Raw genomic sequence first — 18,277 nt, 5'->3', positions numbered from 1 at the left:
TGAACAGGTACCAAATTGTTCAGCAATTGGGTGGCATTAATTACAAGAAAGGGGCTAGCTTGTGCATGTCTCCCAGTGGTGAGTTCCTGCAAGGACTTTCCTCCTGCCTATTGATGTCTTCCATTGGCATCTCCATGGTAACGAGATCCCCCTGGATGAACGTTTTCTCTTACAATCCATGGTAAATTTGTAAGCATTTCTTGTTAGGACTTCACATCGTATGTAATCCACTGATTTACCCGAAACATTTACAGTGAGATATCCAACTGTGCAGAACTATTACAATTCTGCAGATGCAATATTCATAAGATAAACTGAGAACTCACGACACACAAGATATTCTAATTGTGGTTTCCTTTAAGTGATTGGCCAGCATGCGCCAGAAAGGAGTAAGATTTCAGTGGTGTCAATAGATTTAGAGATAGTTATTAGGAATCAGCTAAACCCAACTTAAGAGGAAAAAAATACTTAGAAAAGGAAATGCAATGTCTGCAGTTTCCTGGGTCTTTCTCCTTCCTTTTATTAAAGATAAAAATGACATTTGGAGGATATTCTGATTTAGTATTCTAAATTACTTGTGTACTATTCAAGTTCATTTTTTTTTAGCTTTTGGTATTAGTGAAGAGCAAACACCCAAACACCCAAATAACTTCAGAAGCAAGATTACAAATGGAAAAAAGAGTGGGATAATCAGTATCAAAAGAAAGAATTTGGCAGCAGTCCATCTTTTTGCTTTTAAAAGCCAACTTCAAAGACTAGTGAAAAATCACACACACACTATAACCATGCCTGAAGAGTCTGCTACAATAATGACTAAAATGGACTTAACTAGGCTACATGTGAAGTACATATTTATATGTTCATTTGGCATTTAGCCCTACTCAAAACCTGAGTCCATATGGGAAAGATTGCACTGTAAACACCATTAACTCCATGAATAGCTCTAGAAACATACTGTAGGTGATCTTTATTTAAATGATGCATAAGAACGTATATTCCAACATATATGGAAAATGTCAATTAATAGTTGAACATGAGCTCATCATTATTATCCAGTATTTTTTAAAATCCTGACATATTTTTGCTTCTAAATGTAAGAGAAATCTTATGATGGTCCTAGCATATAATAAAGACTGACATACTTGAGCCTTATTAGGGGAAATTAAATTCTAGATCTCATGAGAAATTGAAACTTTGGAATTATTCTTATTTAAAAATAGCAGGAAAGGGGGAGGTAGAAATTGTGAGCTGAATAGATGATTACTCTTAACCAGAGAACATTAAAGATGATGTTAAAACTTCTATTTTTAAAAAAGGGATATAATGTATCCCAAATTGCTGAATTGCAATTTATTTATTGTAGATTTTGTATGCCCCTTTTATTATTCTTTTATAAAAAGTGAAGGCAGTGAAACATAGCTAATTCTTTGAGTGATGACTCAAAGTCACCCAGCAAACTAACATGCCTAGTGGGACTAGAACTGCCAGTCTCCTGCTTCGTAGCCTGGTGCCTTAACTGTATTCATGAACATGTATGTGTACACTTTAAAGTTAACAACATTCACCATGCTCCTTGTTTGATTCTGATATTCAAATTCCAGAAGTGTAAACTACAAGGATAACATTTTTACTAAAGGTGAACTATTCAGTAATATAAAAAATTAGAAAAAAAATATGTCTATGAACTTGAATAGAACACAACTTATTTTAGAATACTAAATCAGAGAATCCTCCAAATGTTATCTTTATCTTTAATAAAGGAAAGGAATAAAAGGTAAAAGGTAAAGGTTCCCCCGCACATGCGTGCTAGTCGTTTCCAACTCTAGGGGCCGGTGCTCATCTCCGTTTCAAAGCCGAAGAGCCAGCGCTTGTCCAAGGATGTCTCCGTGGTCATGTGGCCGGCATGACTAGACGCCAAAGGCGCACGGAACGCTGTTACCTTCCCACCGTAGTGGTCCCTATTTTTCTACTTGCATTTTTACGTGCTTTCGAACTGCTAGGTTGGCAGAAGCTGGGACGAGTAACAGGCGCTCACTCTGCTACGCGGCACTCGGGATTCGACCCACCAAACTGCCGATCTTCTGATCGACAAGCTCAGCGTCCTAACCCACTGAGCCACCGCATCCCTTAAAGGAAAGGAATAGGAACCAGGAAATAACAGATATGGCAGCTTCACATCTATCCTGAGCAAAGTCCTTGAACAGATCATTAAACAGAATGCTTGTGAGTGCTCAGAAAACCATGCTACAATTAACAGAAGCCAACAGCACTTTATCCCAAGCCAACCATGCTAAACTAACTTTATCTCCTTCTTTGACAGAGTGAATACCTTAGCAGATCGGGCCCTATTTTCTTTCTGGGTTTTGCATTCTATATTTCTGTAGTAACGCAAATTAAACATTTCTTGCCATATAGCTAAATTCTGTGCTACCATCCATTCCACACCTAGCATGTTATCAAGGGCAAACCAATAGCCAATGAAGGGTGATGGAGTAGCAGGCTCTTAGACTGTAGGCGTACTTTGGGAAAGGATAAGTTCTACAGTGTTTAGCTGATGAGCTATAGCTTTTTAAATCATGAAATAATGTTTTCTGAACATATATTTGTAACTTGTATTCTTCTTATCTATTATAATAAAATAAAAGATGCTACCTTCTTGGTTATATTATGGTTTACAAACCCAGGAACAGCAATCAGACTATACTATAATGCAATGTATTTAGTATGGAGCATGCCTTCATCTAAATCTTGAGTCCTAGACCATTTCTGCTTTTAAGTTAATGACAAATTAAAATATAACTTCTGCCTTACTATTCTAATTTATTAACCAAGGCTTTTCTACATCTAAAGCTCTTGTTTAATCCAAGCCTGTACTGCACACAAGAAGGGGATAGTGCAGACCCAATGTTTGTTCTACCTTTTACAGTTAATGAAGAAAACAAGCACCACAATAGAACTGGGCCTCTGCCTAGGAATGAGCTTTACTGATACATTTCCAGACATACAAAGATAAAACTTAACATTGTTCTACCATTGCAAATATTTGGCTTTGGTTTTTAATGTAGATTCTCAGCAGTGACTCACCATTCCGCCATCTATTTAGTTCCATCTCCAGATGCTGGATAACATTTTTTAATGTCTTGTTTTTCTCCTTCTCTTTCTCGTATTTCTTCTTCCATTCCTCAGCAGTCAGTTCAAGATTCACAGAAACTGTATTCTTAATTGTTTTCGCTCTGTCCAGAAAACAAACCGAACACAGTCTTAGCTAATGCACTCTGTTTAATAAGTAAATATTCAGATATAAACCACTGTTACGGCTACAGTACAAATTTGTCCCCAGGTTCAGTAATGTGTAGAGTAGTTTCACATTTTGTCATTTATTTGACATAGTCTCTCAATTTATCTCCTAATGCTTAATATTCTGATCACCCCATAGGGCTACTAAAGGTAAAGGTTCCCCCGCACATGCGTGCTAGTCGTTTCCGATTCTAGGGGCCGGTGCTCATCTCCGTTTCAAAGCCGAAGAGCCAGCGCTTGTCCAAGGACGTCTCTATGGTCATGTGGCCGGCATGACTAGACGCCAAAGGCGCAGGGAATGCTGTTACCTTCCCACTGTAGTGGTCCCTATTCTTCTACTTGCATTTTTACGTGCTTTCGACCTGCTAGGTTGGCAGAAGCTGGGACGAGTAACAGGTGCTCACTCTGTTACACGGCACTCGGGATTCGACTCGCCAAACTGCTGACCTTCTGATCGACAAGCTCAGCATCCTAACCCACTGAGCCACCGCATCCCTTTTATAGGGCTACTATAGGTATTGAAATAAAGCAATTGCATATCATCCTCTCTGGCTTTTATCTCTCCTTTCTCAGGTGAACAAGGCTCACAGAAAACACTACCCAGGTCACTTCTGTTGGCTGAAATATTCAAGTTGTTGTAAGGGAGCCCTATATGTGCTTGCCTTGCAATGATGTGAGGTCTAATTTGACAGGTTTCCAGACTGGCAGACTTCCGAGAACATCCATGTATTATCTCTTCCCCAAAAGTGCTGCCAACAAGAAAGCTTAGCTTAGCCCCGGACAGGTAGGGCACAATAAAAGGAACATCTAGGAAGAGATGGCTAGATGACAATAATAGGGAATTAGGGGAGGAAATGTGAAACTGATTGAAGGCACCTGGCCTGGCCCTCATCATCAGAGCTTCTATACAGTACATGAGGATTAGAGTCTTTTATGAATTACAGAATAGGCTCAAGTTTATCTATGCCAGGGGTGCCAAACTTGCAATGTCACATGATGTGTCGCAACATATCGTGACTTTTTTCCCCATTGCCGACAATGGGGTGGGCGCAGTTTTACTATGATGCATCCGGCTCGTGGGCCAGCAGTTTGACACCCTTGATCTATACTATGAATTCTATAACTGCATAACTCTCTCTCTCTCTCTCTCTCTCTCTCTCTCTCTCTCTCTCTCTCTCTCTCACACACACACACACACACACACACACACACACGCTCAAGATTTGGCAATCAAATAAAAATTTAAAAGGAAAACATACAGATAGTTCTTGACTTATGATTGGTTGCTTGTAAACTGTTTGAAGTTACAACAGACTATCAAAAGCTATTTATGACCCTGATTTTAAGTTCCTATGTTGGGGGGGGGCAGATTCCTGTGACTGCACTTTGGGCATTGGGCAATCAGCCCACATTTATGGCCATTTTCAGCTCTCTGCTGTCAAGTAACTACGATTTAGTAAGGCTTTGCTGAAAAACTGGATAATCATCTATCAGGGATGGTAAAATAAATCCTGCAATGTGTAGGGAGTTGGACTTGATGATCTCTTAGGAATCGCTCTATGATTCCAAGACAAATACACACAAATTGCAAAAAGAGCAAATCAGAGAATGTGCAAGAACAAAGGCTGTTAATCTCTTTGGTTCTCAAATGAAGCTTATATTAAAGTATTCAAATTCCAAGGCATCCTGAAATAAAAACTAAATATATCCCTTCTTCACAGATCAAGCAAAAGGTTTCCAGCTGAAATGCAGAATTAAGCAACTGTTAGATGCTAAAAACAGAAGGCAAATTTAACTTGTTTGAGACACAGCAGTATCTATGAATGGGGAATTTGCTTATGTTCTTTTTGCTGATTCTTGGCTTATTTTTCTTCAAAGTCCCCACAATAAAAAGATCCACTTCTTATATCAATGTCTTCTTTATTCCTTTATGGTGAATAAACAAATCAGTCTTCTGCACCAAGGAATGAAAGAAGACATATTTTCAAAAAGTGTCAGAGGCCTGACAATTAGCCTATAGATTATGTTATCTCTTCACTCCCAAAGCAATGGACTAAAATGATTTAACCAGAATTTGTCATTTCATTGATTGCTCATTAGTATCTACAGTCATATAAACATTATAGCTATATATGGTGTGTGTATACACACACACACACCATATATAGCTATAATGTGTGTGTGTGTGTGTGTTTGTGTGTGTGTGTAAATTTTTTGGCTTGATAACAAAGAAAAAAGGGAGACCGATATGATCATTTCAAACTTATTTGTTCTCATCAGTCAGCCATACCCTTCTGAGATTCGAACCTCAGCCGACTGCGTCTTAAGCAGTTATTTAACCCCTAGGCCACAGGCTCTTTCTCTCTCTCCGTTAGCTGAGAAGCAAGGAAGATATGTGATAAATGTTTGTTAAGCATTCAGAATACACTTGCTTAGTCCCAGACATGGGACAAATCTTATTTCCTGTTTCAGCCTAGCCCAAGGGCTACAGGCAGTAGCCACAGCAGTGGCAGCTCATATTTGTGTAATTTTTTTGTTTTTTTTGGCTTGCTAACAAAGAACAAAGGGAGACCGATATGATCATTTCAAACTTATTTGTTCTCATCAGTCAGCCATACTGATATATAGTCAGCCATTCATATATATATATGAGAATATGATTGGGAAAACTGATACTAATTTTCTGAGCTTAGTTTTGAATGAAAACTAATATATATATGTTTTTTGATGTACCCTGTCGACCCAAATATGGGGAGGATTTTTTTTTGTTAGCAATCCAAATTTTATATGTGTGTGTGTGTACGTATATGTTTGTGTGTATATATATTTGCATATGCATATATATCCATCCAGGAGTAAGGACAAACAAATCTATTATGCTTTCTCCATTTAATTTTCCAATTTTAAACATTTCTAGCCATTTCTACTTTTTTTGTATTAAATTAAATTAATATGTATTTAATTCATATTAAATACTATCATATTGATAATATACATATCCCTCCAAATGCAAGTATTGCAACAATTTCAATCAATTTAATGTATTTAATGCATCATTTTTAACAATAAATAGAATTGTGGTTTGCATTTTTCTCAGTTATGCTAATTATGTTGCATTTTATTGGAGAACTATGTTTCATTTCATTTGTTGGATTTATAATCCGTTTTATATAAGACCTTTAACTCTCTGTGCCACCAAAGCCACTGAAAGAAATTTAACTAAGTTCTAACAGTGCTATTGTGGTTTGATGCTGGCTGGAAAATTAGAAGTCTGCATATTCTTACAGGTTTTAGAAAATGTTAGTGATACTCACCTATCTAATTTATGGCAGAAATAGCTACTCACATCAACATAATTGCTAAAAAATCAATACAGTCCCATCAGACCCTGAGCCAGCAAAGCATTGATGCATAAAATTAAATCGCAACGGAAATTCTTTTGCTGCATGCACAATTTTTTTTCTTGACCACTTTCTCAGAACTATCAGAATGTCATTGCTGCTTGCTGGTGGAATTTTTCAGGCCCATCAATATTTTTATATTCAGCTTTAATTGGCGAATGTAATTTCTGCTGTGAAATCTTTGTGCAACCCTCTTTCATATTTCACAGCATATTTTACTAAATAATACAGCACGCTAAATAGCAATTAAATATTACATTATTGTCTTTTTCAAAAGAAATAGAATAGAGGAGTGTTTGTCTCTCTTTCTCTGTGTATGCTGATTTGATTTTCTTTCTTAAAGTCTAAAACACAGTTCCTTTGTATTTGTATTCATACAATGCATGGCATCTTTCTATTCAAGTTTATATTTAAAATCTGTTTCAGTTACTTTGATTTTTAACCTGTTTTGATAACAAAGTAAAGGTCAGTAATAAAAGGCATTAAAAAAAAAGACTGATATGCTTGCTCACCTTTGTCCAAACATTAGAGTAGACTTGGTTTCAGCTTCATTGAAAATGGATGGGGAACAACAGATGACAATGGTGGTTCTACAGTTACCACCTAAGGAGTCTTGGAGAATTCGGGTCATTTTGCTGTCTCGATATGGGACGTGTGTTTTCTAATTAAGAAAGATAAAGACGTTGAAACACACATGCATACACAAACACACACAAACGCCCAGAGGTTGTTACTGAGATTTGTTGGCAATGCTGTAATTTGGATTTCTTTTTTAAAAAAAAAATCTTTTATTGGTTCATCGCAATATAAAATACAAACAAAATGAAAATAATGGGAAACTAGGGGAAGAAAGGAGGAAAAGAAAAAAGTATAAGGTAGAAGTAGGGAAAGGGGGAAAAAGTCATTGACTTCTGATTCTTTTTAGCACAGTAGAAGATTAATAACATTACAGCCCCAACGTTTTACTTTTACACAATAATATATAACTAGCCATACTATGATTTGGATTTCTGTACCTAAACACCGTCCAAAATATAAATTATGTATCTTGGTATATATATGTGGGAGTGTAGGTGTGATATATTTTCAGGGTATTTTCAATTGGTACATAATTTTAAAAACACATAAATATTTTAATTGCTCAATATTATTTTCATTCATTATTTTGGTTGAGGGGAAAAAGGGCCTCATGTTTTGTTTTTTCTCCCCATGCTTTCATCTCCATTCAACTGCATCTTCTGTTTGTTCAAATGTTTTATTTGTACAACCTGATGGGTGTCTACATACACCACAACCCATGCATAAATAATTCCACATAAGCCATTTGCTTAGACTAGCTATCCTAGTGGCATCAACTGTAACAATACGATGCAAATACCTGCATTTGAGAAGTAAATAGTTATGCATGAATGTATTTATCAATGGGATCCAATATACTTTCATCACAGGCAATGCTCAGCCGTTTGCTGTTGGATAATATGCTGATTATTTCTTCTATCTATTTTAAGATTAAATTGCAAGAGGGAGGGAGGGAGGGAGGGAGGGAGGGAGGGAGGAAGGAAGGAAGGAAGGAAGGAAGGAAGGAAGGAAGGAAGGAAGGAAGGAAGGAAGGAAACTTACAGTTCCTTCTGCCAATGCCGAAATCACATTACCCAGTGCAGACAAAGACTTGTTAATATTTTTGGCTTCATCAAGAACAGATCCCTCAGCTCCAGTTTTGCTGACCTATCAGAAAAAGAAAACACGTCATTCCAAGTGAACTGAGCTCATATTCTCAAAAGACAGGAAAAAACAATGATGAGGTTACATTTAGAAGAAATGCATAACACTGTCCATTACATCAGAAATATCTACAATACTTTCAGTTCATCCAAAACAGCATTAAGTTAACTACATTTCACTCACATTCATGAATTTCACTTACATTTCCAATATCCGTAAAATCAGCTTAGAAGGCCAAATCTATCTGACTATAGCTAAACACTGGCTTGCATTCTCAGATCATTCTCATATTTTTACAATAAAACCTCAATTTTCCAGACCTCCATTCAGCAGATCTTGTTTCAGGGTTTATTCCCAAATGTGTCCATTGTTTCTGAAGTAGTTTGGGCAATTAATGTAACATATGTTATTTGCAACAGTTTACATTATTTTAAATATGTAACTGTTTTCATCTCATGTAAATCTACTGCACCAATTTACATAATTTGCAAATAATATGAATAAAGCAAATTAAGTAAAATGTTAATTATGTCAACTCAGTTAAACTGAAATTTCACTGTGTACAATAGTAACCAATAATAACTTCATATATCTGAAGATAAAACTGAAAAGCCTGTGTAAAATATGTCCATCTCTTTTCAGGAGGATTTGGAGTTAAATAAATAGTAGGATATGCACACAAATACGCTGATGTGCCAACTAAAAATTTTTACTAGACAAGTGGATCTAGGGAAAAAAGTAAAAAAAGCAAAGAATAACAACGCCTAAACAAGAAAGAAAATAATGGCCTTTATATTTTAAAGATCATCTAACACATCTGGAGGTGACATTGTTCAGAAACATTCAGAAACAGAAATCATTTTAAAAAATAAATTTGAAACCGCAATTGAAAGATACCGGTATGTTTCAGTTATCCTGACAGAAAAGATTTTACCAAATAATTTTGCAGCAATAGCTGAAGTTTGAGCTGTCACCTTTTTGCTAGATATTACCTCATTTATTTAGGATAATAGATATTTAGGAGTGGCTTATCCCCTATCTAAACACAATGAAGCAGTGTTTTGAATTGGCACGTATTATATCCAAGGCCATCTATTTGCTTCTCAGGCAATCATCTAGCCCCTCCCAGATAGAGATGGAAGCTTTATGAATAGGAAATATAAGGAAATAAATACAATCTAAAGCCTTTATACATTTCAAGTGTAATTTATGAGTCATGAATTTCAAAAGGTCCTACCTTGTAGTCAAGAATTTTATGTGTAGCAGTAACAGGATCATTACCTTTTCACTCCCAGCAAGATCTACTAGATAAAGCTTCCCGCTGAGTTTTTTTTCAGTTTCCACATTTTCTTGTTTGATATTAATTAGGAAGATACTGTGACTTCTAGAACTGTGTTCATTCATGTCTATGAAGAGAAAATGCAATAAGCTAATCATGCTCTTTTGAGTTTTTTTTTAATCTTTCTCTTCTAAATTCCATTAAACCATCATCCTTATTTGATTTCCTTCTTTTTATCAGCGAAGACTAAAGTTGGCCCTTGTCTGTCATTGCAGTTCTTCAGAATTCATTTCTGAATGGAGCTTCCGTGTGAGTGCAAGCGCCCTCTGCTCGCACAAGTGGAGCTTCACGTAACTGCACTTGCCCATTTCTCCTGCGGCCCGGTCTTGAACAGCCTGCGGCCTGGTATTGAGCCACAGTCCCAAGGTTGGGGACCTCTGCATTAAACCACCTATCCTTATAATCGGGGACAGCTTGCTCACTATATTAAGAGACGTTGTGAAAAGCCTTTTGAAAATCCAAGTAGAGGTGGTTCTCAACTTACAGCCATTCATTTTTGAAGTTACAATGGCACTGGAAAAAAAGTGAGTTACAACTGGTCCTCACACTTAACAACCATCACAATATCCCCCTATAGTCCAGGGGTAGGCAACCTTGGCTCTTTTATGACTCGTGGACTTCAACTCCCAGAATTCCTGAGCAGACTGGCTCAGGAATTCTGGGAGTTGAAGACCACGAGTCATAAAAGAGCCAAGGTTGCCTACCCCTGCCCTAGTCACATGTTCGAAATTTAGGCACATGGCAACTGGCATGCATTTATGCCAATTGCAGCCTCACAGGGTCATGTGATCACCATTTGTAACCTTCCCAACTGGCTTCCAACAAACAAAGCCAAGTTGGATTCACTTAAAGACCACATGATTCACTTAACAAGTTTGCTGAACAAATGTGGCAAAAAAGGTCATAAAATCAGGGACAAATCTCCTAATAACTACTTTGCTTAGCAATGGATATTCTGATCCCAACTGTGGTCAGACGTCAAGGACAACCTATATAGTGGAAGAACTGAAGTAGCCTGTTGTGTTTAGGGCAAGAAGAGGACATGTTTGGCGGGGGGGGGGGCTGTTTATGAAGTTGTTAGACTCCTGAATGAGAATAACTCCAGCACAGTTAAAAATAAGTTGTTTTTATTGTTTTCAAATTCAGACAGGCACTTGAGTACATAATTAAAGCATAGAACCCAGGTCCGTCTAGAATATAAGGCTAGAATTGTGTCAGGAGGGTATATCTCTTTTTGTACTGAGTGTGTGTAACCTAGTCTTCCTTTGTTACCTGTCCTGATGTTGACTTATTTTGAATGAATCCTGGAGTTTACTGGTTGTCTTCTAACAACTAAGGGAACACCTGCTGCCGGCATCAACTTCCCATCGTCCCGTGCGCTCCCACAGGGAGGGCCCTCTTAGGGTACCGACGGTCAAGGAATGCCGGCAGGTTATCCCCAGGGGAAGGGCGTTCTCTGTGGGCGCGCCGGCCCTTTGGAACCATCTTCCCACGGAGCTTAGGACTGCCCCCGACCTTCACTCATTTCTCAGGGATTTGAAAACTTGGCTTTTTGAGCTGTCTGGCCCAGACTGAGGGGTTTTAATTATTTATTAATGGGGTTTTAGTTTAAATTCAGGGACTTAATTTAATTTTAGTTTTAATCGATTTTAACTTTGTATGTATGTATTTTTAATTTTTCCCTGTAAACCGCCCTGAGTCCTACGGGAATAGGGCGGTATACAAGTTTAAATAATAAATAAATAAATAACACCTGATTCAGCATGGCTAACCTATCAACTCCCTAAGTTTTGTTTTTCCCTTTCTTTAATTAGCCAGAGCCAGGATGCAGATTTCCCCTTCAATCCTGTTTTGGTTCCTCCAAAGATCTGATGTAGAAATGAGAAACTGGTTTATAATGGAGGCCTGATGGCAGTAAGGGAATCTAATTTTACAGTCATTTCACCTCCACACATAGGCTATGTCCGAATCAAAGTACCCAGAGGGAGGAATGATTCAACTTGTCATTTATTCAGTCATGTACAACCTTTGGTCCCTCTATGGATCAGCACTCTACATGCCCTTCTGTCTCACACTGCCTCCTTCAGATCCACCATGTTCATTCCAGTGTCATCCTTTACAGTAGCCAGCCAACGAGTATTAGGGAGACCCCTTCAAGCCTGGCATACTTGATTATACATTTCTACCTTTGGGTCTTCTATTTACATGCTTGTTAAAAACTTCCAAAAAAACCTAGAATGTTTTATCATCATTCTAAATTGTAAAACATTACAATGATTTATAATCAAGTGCACTTATACAGTTGCATCCACTAATCATTGCAAGAAATGCTTTTGCCAATACAACTGTGGAATATTGCTTACTTAACTGTTCAGAAAATAATGGCCATACATTTTTAAATATTTGACCTTGAAAACAATTACTGAGGTTTAATATTCCTGGTTGCTCAGCAATAAAGGCTACATTCCATGAAACGTTTATTTTAAAACAAAATGCTGATCTCCACTTGAAGCAAGGATCTGCAGTGCACTTTGTTCAGTAAGTATTTTAAAATCCAAAGACCAACATTCTTAAGCTTCAAAATGTCACTCATCATTTAAAAAAAAAACTTTCAAGTCACATAACTAGTAATCTATTTAATTGCTCTTACAGAGTTAAAACTTGAAGATGCTAATGAATTTGATGAAGAAAACGTATATTTTCTTGACTATTGTAAAATTATTGTTAATTTCAGCATGAGAGTAATTGAAATTATGTTTTTAGAATGTAACTGCCAACTTAGAAATGTAGGAATGCTTACTGGTAACAGCTACATGACGGTTTGTTTTCCCTTCATCAATGACATCCATAACTTCTTCAGGACTAGAGACAAATCTCTCTGTGCAGCCCTAGAAATGTGAAATTCAACATTTTTTTAGGCAAAATGTTCACTGGAAACAAACCTAAACCAGTAATTGCAGCTTCTCAAAAACTCAATTTATAAGCCTATATAAAAAAGAACTCAAATCTTCAGAAACAGCTGCAGAAATATATAAGAGGACCATGTACAGTATATGGCCAATATCTTCATTGCTCAGAATTAACCTATAACCAATCTGCAAAATTGACATGATTGCCCACAGAGATTCGTGCGGGTATGGACCTTGATAAACAATTCCTAGCTGTGTGGATAACTAATCCTGCATCCACGGATTCTTTTGTAGACCCATCTTACAGCATACTTTAGGCTCTCACCATTCAAGAGAATGAATACTATTTCATCATGTGATTGGGAAACTATATTTTATATCCGATTTATATGCACACTGTGCATCTCTAGTTTGTTTTGGGTATTTATGCATGGTTCTAACATATGTTGAAGCTTATCCTACTAAAAAACGGGGGGAAATCCTATGATTTGCATTATATTCATTATGCATTAATGCAGGCAATTCAAACTGCCGGCCCGCAGGTCGGATGTATCATGCCGAAACCACACCCACCCCATTGCCGGCAATGGGGAAAAAGTTGCGATACGTCGCACAACATCACGTGACGTTGCGAGTTTGACATGCCTGCATTAATGGTACTAATTAATTTCAAAGGAATGATTAACAAAATGAGACTATTAAAAAACAAAAAAAAAGTTTTGGATAAAGGAACTATTATCCACACAATTTTGATGAGAATATTATGGAAGAAAAATGAAGAAAATATCTCAGCAAACACATTTAGTCAAAAGCAAATACAGGTACTCCCTCCATAAATGCATCCAGGTTGGACTAACTTGGGGGATTTTCAATACCATTCACATGTAGATTTTTTCCTCCACAACTATAATTCTAAAAAAAGGAGTTCATTTATCCAAAAGGTCACTAGGTTGAATTTCAGTCTCATGGGTTTGCAATCTATCTTCATATCTAAGCATATATTTTTTGGTTGCATCTGTTTTAAATCACTCTTAAGCTTAGCCAGATCTTTAAAAAATGGGGGAAAGATGGTGACCTGGAAAAATTGGATGAAAGCAGGAATACTGAATTTGGACCAAATGATAGATGATAGGGATTAATTTGTAGCATATGCTGCATTAAGAGGCAAATATCTATTAGATGTAACTTAGTGGAAATAGTTACATTTGTTAACAATATCATTTGGACCAGCAGCCTTTTCAGCTTCTCAAGATATCCCAGACAGAACTGGTTATTTTTAAAAAAACTAAAAACCTACTCTTAGTTACTAAAGTTATTTGTTATGTATAAATCAATTTTATATGCACATGTGAAGAATTGAGTGATGTAAAGAATTAGAGGTTTCTATATTGCTAACACAATGGGAGAGTGTCTTCACTTCTATAGCAAGAGTGTCAATGGATAGATAGATAGATAGATAGATAGATAGATAGATAGATAGATAGATCATTAGGTAATTATATATATACAATTGTAACTGTTTATCGTTGCAAAAACACGTAGTTTGGTTTTTTCACTTTTTAAGTAATTGTTATGTATATTTTTTGATAATTTATTTATTTATTTTAATTCCATTTATATCCCGCCCTTCTCCGAAGACTCAGGACGGCTTACAAGCTTAGCAGTAGCCTTCATTCTATGTATATGCCTGCTTATTAGGGCTTTCACATACCCCCAAGCCCGCATTATTACAAAGTCAGCTTAATTGCCCCCAACAATCTGGGTCCTCATTTTACCTACCTCGGAAGGATGGAAGGCTGAGTCAACCTTGAGCCTGGTGGGACTCGAACCTGCACTAATTGCAGGCAGCTGGTGTTACTTAAGGAGGCATTAGCCCATTAGCGTCTCTGTGTTTTGTTTCTCTTTTTCTCTTATTTTAAAAAGAATAAAATTTATTTTAAATAATATAGGTAATCCTTGACTTACACTGATAATTTGGACAGGTTGGGGATAGTGCAAGAGTGCTTGAGAGGTGTGGTGCAGGTTGGGGAGGGTGCATGAGGATGCCAAGGAGGTGTGGGAAGGGTTAGGAAATGGGGGGAGCTTGTGTGATGGAAGCCTTCTTCATGACAGATAGGCAAATTTCTCAAGAATGATAGAAACTTTGCTAAATAAGACACCACAGGTTTTGGAGTATGATTTTACACATCAAACTCTGTCTCAAGAGTATAGATGGGGACAGTTTGACATTAAAATACTTTATGACTTGGGAGACAAGTTGCTATTTCAGGTTATCTGCTCTTAATTATCTGTCAAATATGAGATTATGTGCAAACAGGTAAACATGAATTAGGTAAAGAATAAAAAGAAGGACCTATTGCAGCTTTCCTAAGTAGGCAGTTCAGATTCTTCTTATTTATTGGCAATTCAAATAATCCTGCTAAGCACTTTACTTTACAAACCTCACTGTACAATGGATGAATTATTCTTGAATGCCATGCCAGACTAAACTAACTCAATAATCTTTTGATACAATTCTATCATTTTAACTTCCAATAGAATTGTTTTAATTTAAAAAATACTTTTTGTTTCAGAAAATGCTTTAAGATAAAGGGCACTATGGATCCTGAAAAATTAATCTCAAAGAACATTTGGCGACATGCTGGAAAAAATAAAATAAAGAAAAAACCCTTAATTATGTCCAGTAACACTTAAGTAATAATTTTGATGAAACAATTAAAGCAAACTGATTTGCTTCATCGAAGAACTCAACAGGCTGAAGGGCTTAGGGCTGGGTAGCTTTAGAATCAGGAGAAGGTGACTGGTATGAAAGTAGCTTTTCCACACTGATGACTTTTCACAACCACTGACCTACGGTACTAGTGAGTTATTGCGAGAGCCCAGCAGTGTGAAAGGAGTTTTTCTGCACTGCTGGCCTCTTTTATCCACTGGTCAACAAAGGAGAGAATGTCAGAAGCACAAAAGAACAAGTCATATCACATCACTGTCTTTTTTCAACTGCTTGCTAACCCTTGGAAATAGTTCAACATGGAGATACTCTGGGGTGTTGGGTTGGCCACCTCCAGTGCGTGCAGTGGGATAAGCCCTACCAGAGGTGACTAACCTGGGATTCCTCTTGGTAGAAGGATAAAAACATTTTCCTCAGCTTTTTTTTCCAAGCATGAGCTCTGCAGAGGTCTACAAAGCAGACTCACGAAGAAATAATGACAAAGGATTTTTGTAGAAATTCAATAAACTGTATACAGAGGCTAAAAAAAACTTCTGTAGAAATTCAGTAAGGTATGCACTGAAGAAATATTGCAAAGGAACCATGTTGCTTAGGAGGCAGTTTCAAGAAAGTACTTCATTTGAAGATTTCATCAAAACGAAGACCTTTGAAGCTACAATACAGAGTACTTGTTCATAGTCCATTAATACTTCAGACAAACAACTTTTTATACAAAAGGAATAATGGCACCTAGGAAGGAAGTTTGTAGTTTGCAAAATATTACAGGGCTGTAATATCTCTCCTTTCCTCCCATCCCAGGGTAGAAAGTAACAGCAAGAAGATCAAATAATCCTTGCTCTAACAAACTTATCGATAAATGGGATGCTAAAATAAAATAAGTAATTCCAAGGATTCTATAGCCTAACACCCTTTTCCCTTTACATTAATCTAGCTAATAAGACCTTGAAAATCTAGCATGCTTTTGTGAGCTGTTAGGAGGTTAACAAAATTAAAGTATAGATTTTCCAGTTGATTAAAAACAAACTACTCTTTCCCTTCATCCGGAATCAGTATGACGTATTGATGCATTGTTAGAGACATTCAGAGAAACAGAAATATTCTACTAGTAAAAAATTATACTTAACCTTTAAGAGACAGACATCCCTAAACTTAATTACTATGCTTTTCCATTTACATTATTTTGTATAATACTGCAACTATTGTTTTGGCAATTTTATTATGGAATTATTCATGTTATGGCTTTGGCTTCTCTTATTTAGGATTTCTTAATCTATTCAACCCTGAGCATATTTTACTATTTGTTTCAATGGCTACCTTGAGTTCTTAGTGTTAAGTCACCTTGGTTGTATTTGCAGAAAGATGACACACGTATTTTAAAAAGAAAGTAAATGTGATCACAAACTAATTCAAAGTGCATTTGAAATGGTTTTTTTTTCCTTTTATGGGTAGAAGTGCTTTTACCTTGACATATGGGACTCTGTTCTTGTCTTCATGTACTGCAAGATTTGTTTTTGAAACTGTAAGAAACATAAAGGACCATCACTTAATGATGCATATAAATTGGATGACTGGCAAGAAAATCTGAATGTATTATAGTTCAAACAGTTCCACATAAGAAATCACCAATAAGTGTTTTCATCTAGGATTTGCATATTTCAAACCAAATGGGCTTTACCCTATTAGCTGCTTTAGGTACAAAATAACAACTGGAATGATTTAATAAGTAATATTTTGCATATTTATTTATTTTATTTATTTATTTATTAGTTTTTATAAACCGCCCTTCTCCCGAGGGACTCGGGGCGGTGTACAGAGGAAGGAAGGTATACAGATGAACAATAAAAATAATAAAAACAATAGTGAAAACAAACTGGGACCCCAATTAACGCTATCATGCCAGGCCGGACATTAAGGAACATGGAAAGGCTCAGAAACATGAAATACAAACAAATTAAGGTAAGTGTCAAACGGCCATAAGCTTTATTTGTTATGATGCATACAGAATTGCATATCACATATAAGGCAAAAACAAGATACAGACCAGTTCCACTATTGATTGGAATGATGCCAGGATACTATAGATAGGGTTACAGGAATTCCAGGCACAGTGCAAACAAAAATAATGTTGTGGTCTTTTTTTGTATTAAGTGCCTATTAGATCCTATTCAGATGTTTCATTCTCAGCGCAAATATCATCACTTGTATGTCTGCCCTCTGAGAAATCTGCCAATATGTTAAACCAAGGCTTGCTACATCAGGCAAATAGAAAATATGGATGAAATAATGATTTCTAGAAAATAGTTAAGTCAAGCTTTTCCAAATGGATGTCCTGGAAAACAATCATTTTTTTAAAAAAAAATCCATAAAACAGAATGCAAAACTGGAAATTGAAAGAACACAGCATTTTGCTATTCATATGAGATCAGGAATCTTCTTGAACAAAGAACTGGGATTTAAAATAGGGGGGAAAACAAATTAACTATGCCATTGCATTCCTTTTAAATGGCTGCCACAACTCCTGGCTGATAATTATATAAAGCTGTAAAATGCTTCTGAAAGTAATCCATTTAAAGCAAAACAATTATGGAGATCACTCTCAATAATAAAGTAGCAATATATAGAAAAGAGATTTTTTTAGATTAAAGATCATAGTTTCCACTGCAAAACTGGAATCTAGCTGAACATTTCTGACATAATAGCCCAAAACTAACTTATCATTAAATAGGAATATAGCACATGGTAAGGATTTCATTAAGGTTGGCAACTTAGTCTACATATTCTCTATCTTACAAAAAAGTGTTATGTGAAAATCTTAATTGACCAAAGCCAAGCAGGGTGGCAGAGGTCAATATCTATTGATCCATCAGGGGACAAGTAGCAG

At 36.5% G+C, this 18,277-nt stretch overlaps 1 protein-coding gene across 1 annotated transcript in view; it reads right to left on the bottom strand.

Moving 5' to 3' along the window:
• KIF5C (kinesin family member 5C) overlaps nt 1-18,277 on the bottom strand; it is a 102,717-nt gene that overhangs the window by 35,295 nt on the left and 49,145 nt on the right. Inside the window, exons 6-11 of the mRNA XM_081325165.1 lie at nt 16,858-16,913; nt 12,560-12,647; nt 9,702-9,826; nt 8,319-8,423; nt 7,211-7,359; nt 3,085-3,233 (exon numbers count right to left, since the gene is read on the bottom strand). Coding sequence (XP_081181291.1) covers nt 3,085-3,233; nt 7,211-7,359; nt 8,319-8,423; nt 9,702-9,826; nt 12,560-12,647; nt 16,858-16,913 — 672 coding nt within the window. The remainder of the gene's footprint in view (nt 1-3,084; nt 3,234-7,210; nt 7,360-8,318; nt 8,424-9,701; nt 9,827-12,559; nt 12,648-16,857; nt 16,914-18,277) is intronic.

Source organism: Vipera berus (genome assembly GCF_964194415.1).
Source record: "Vipera berus genome assembly, chromosome: 1".
Lineage (NCBI taxonomy): Eukaryota > Metazoa > Chordata > Lepidosauria > Squamata > Viperidae > Vipera > Vipera berus.
Note: the sequence above shows the minus strand (reverse complement) of the source record. Positions and strands in the feature narration are given on the sequence as shown.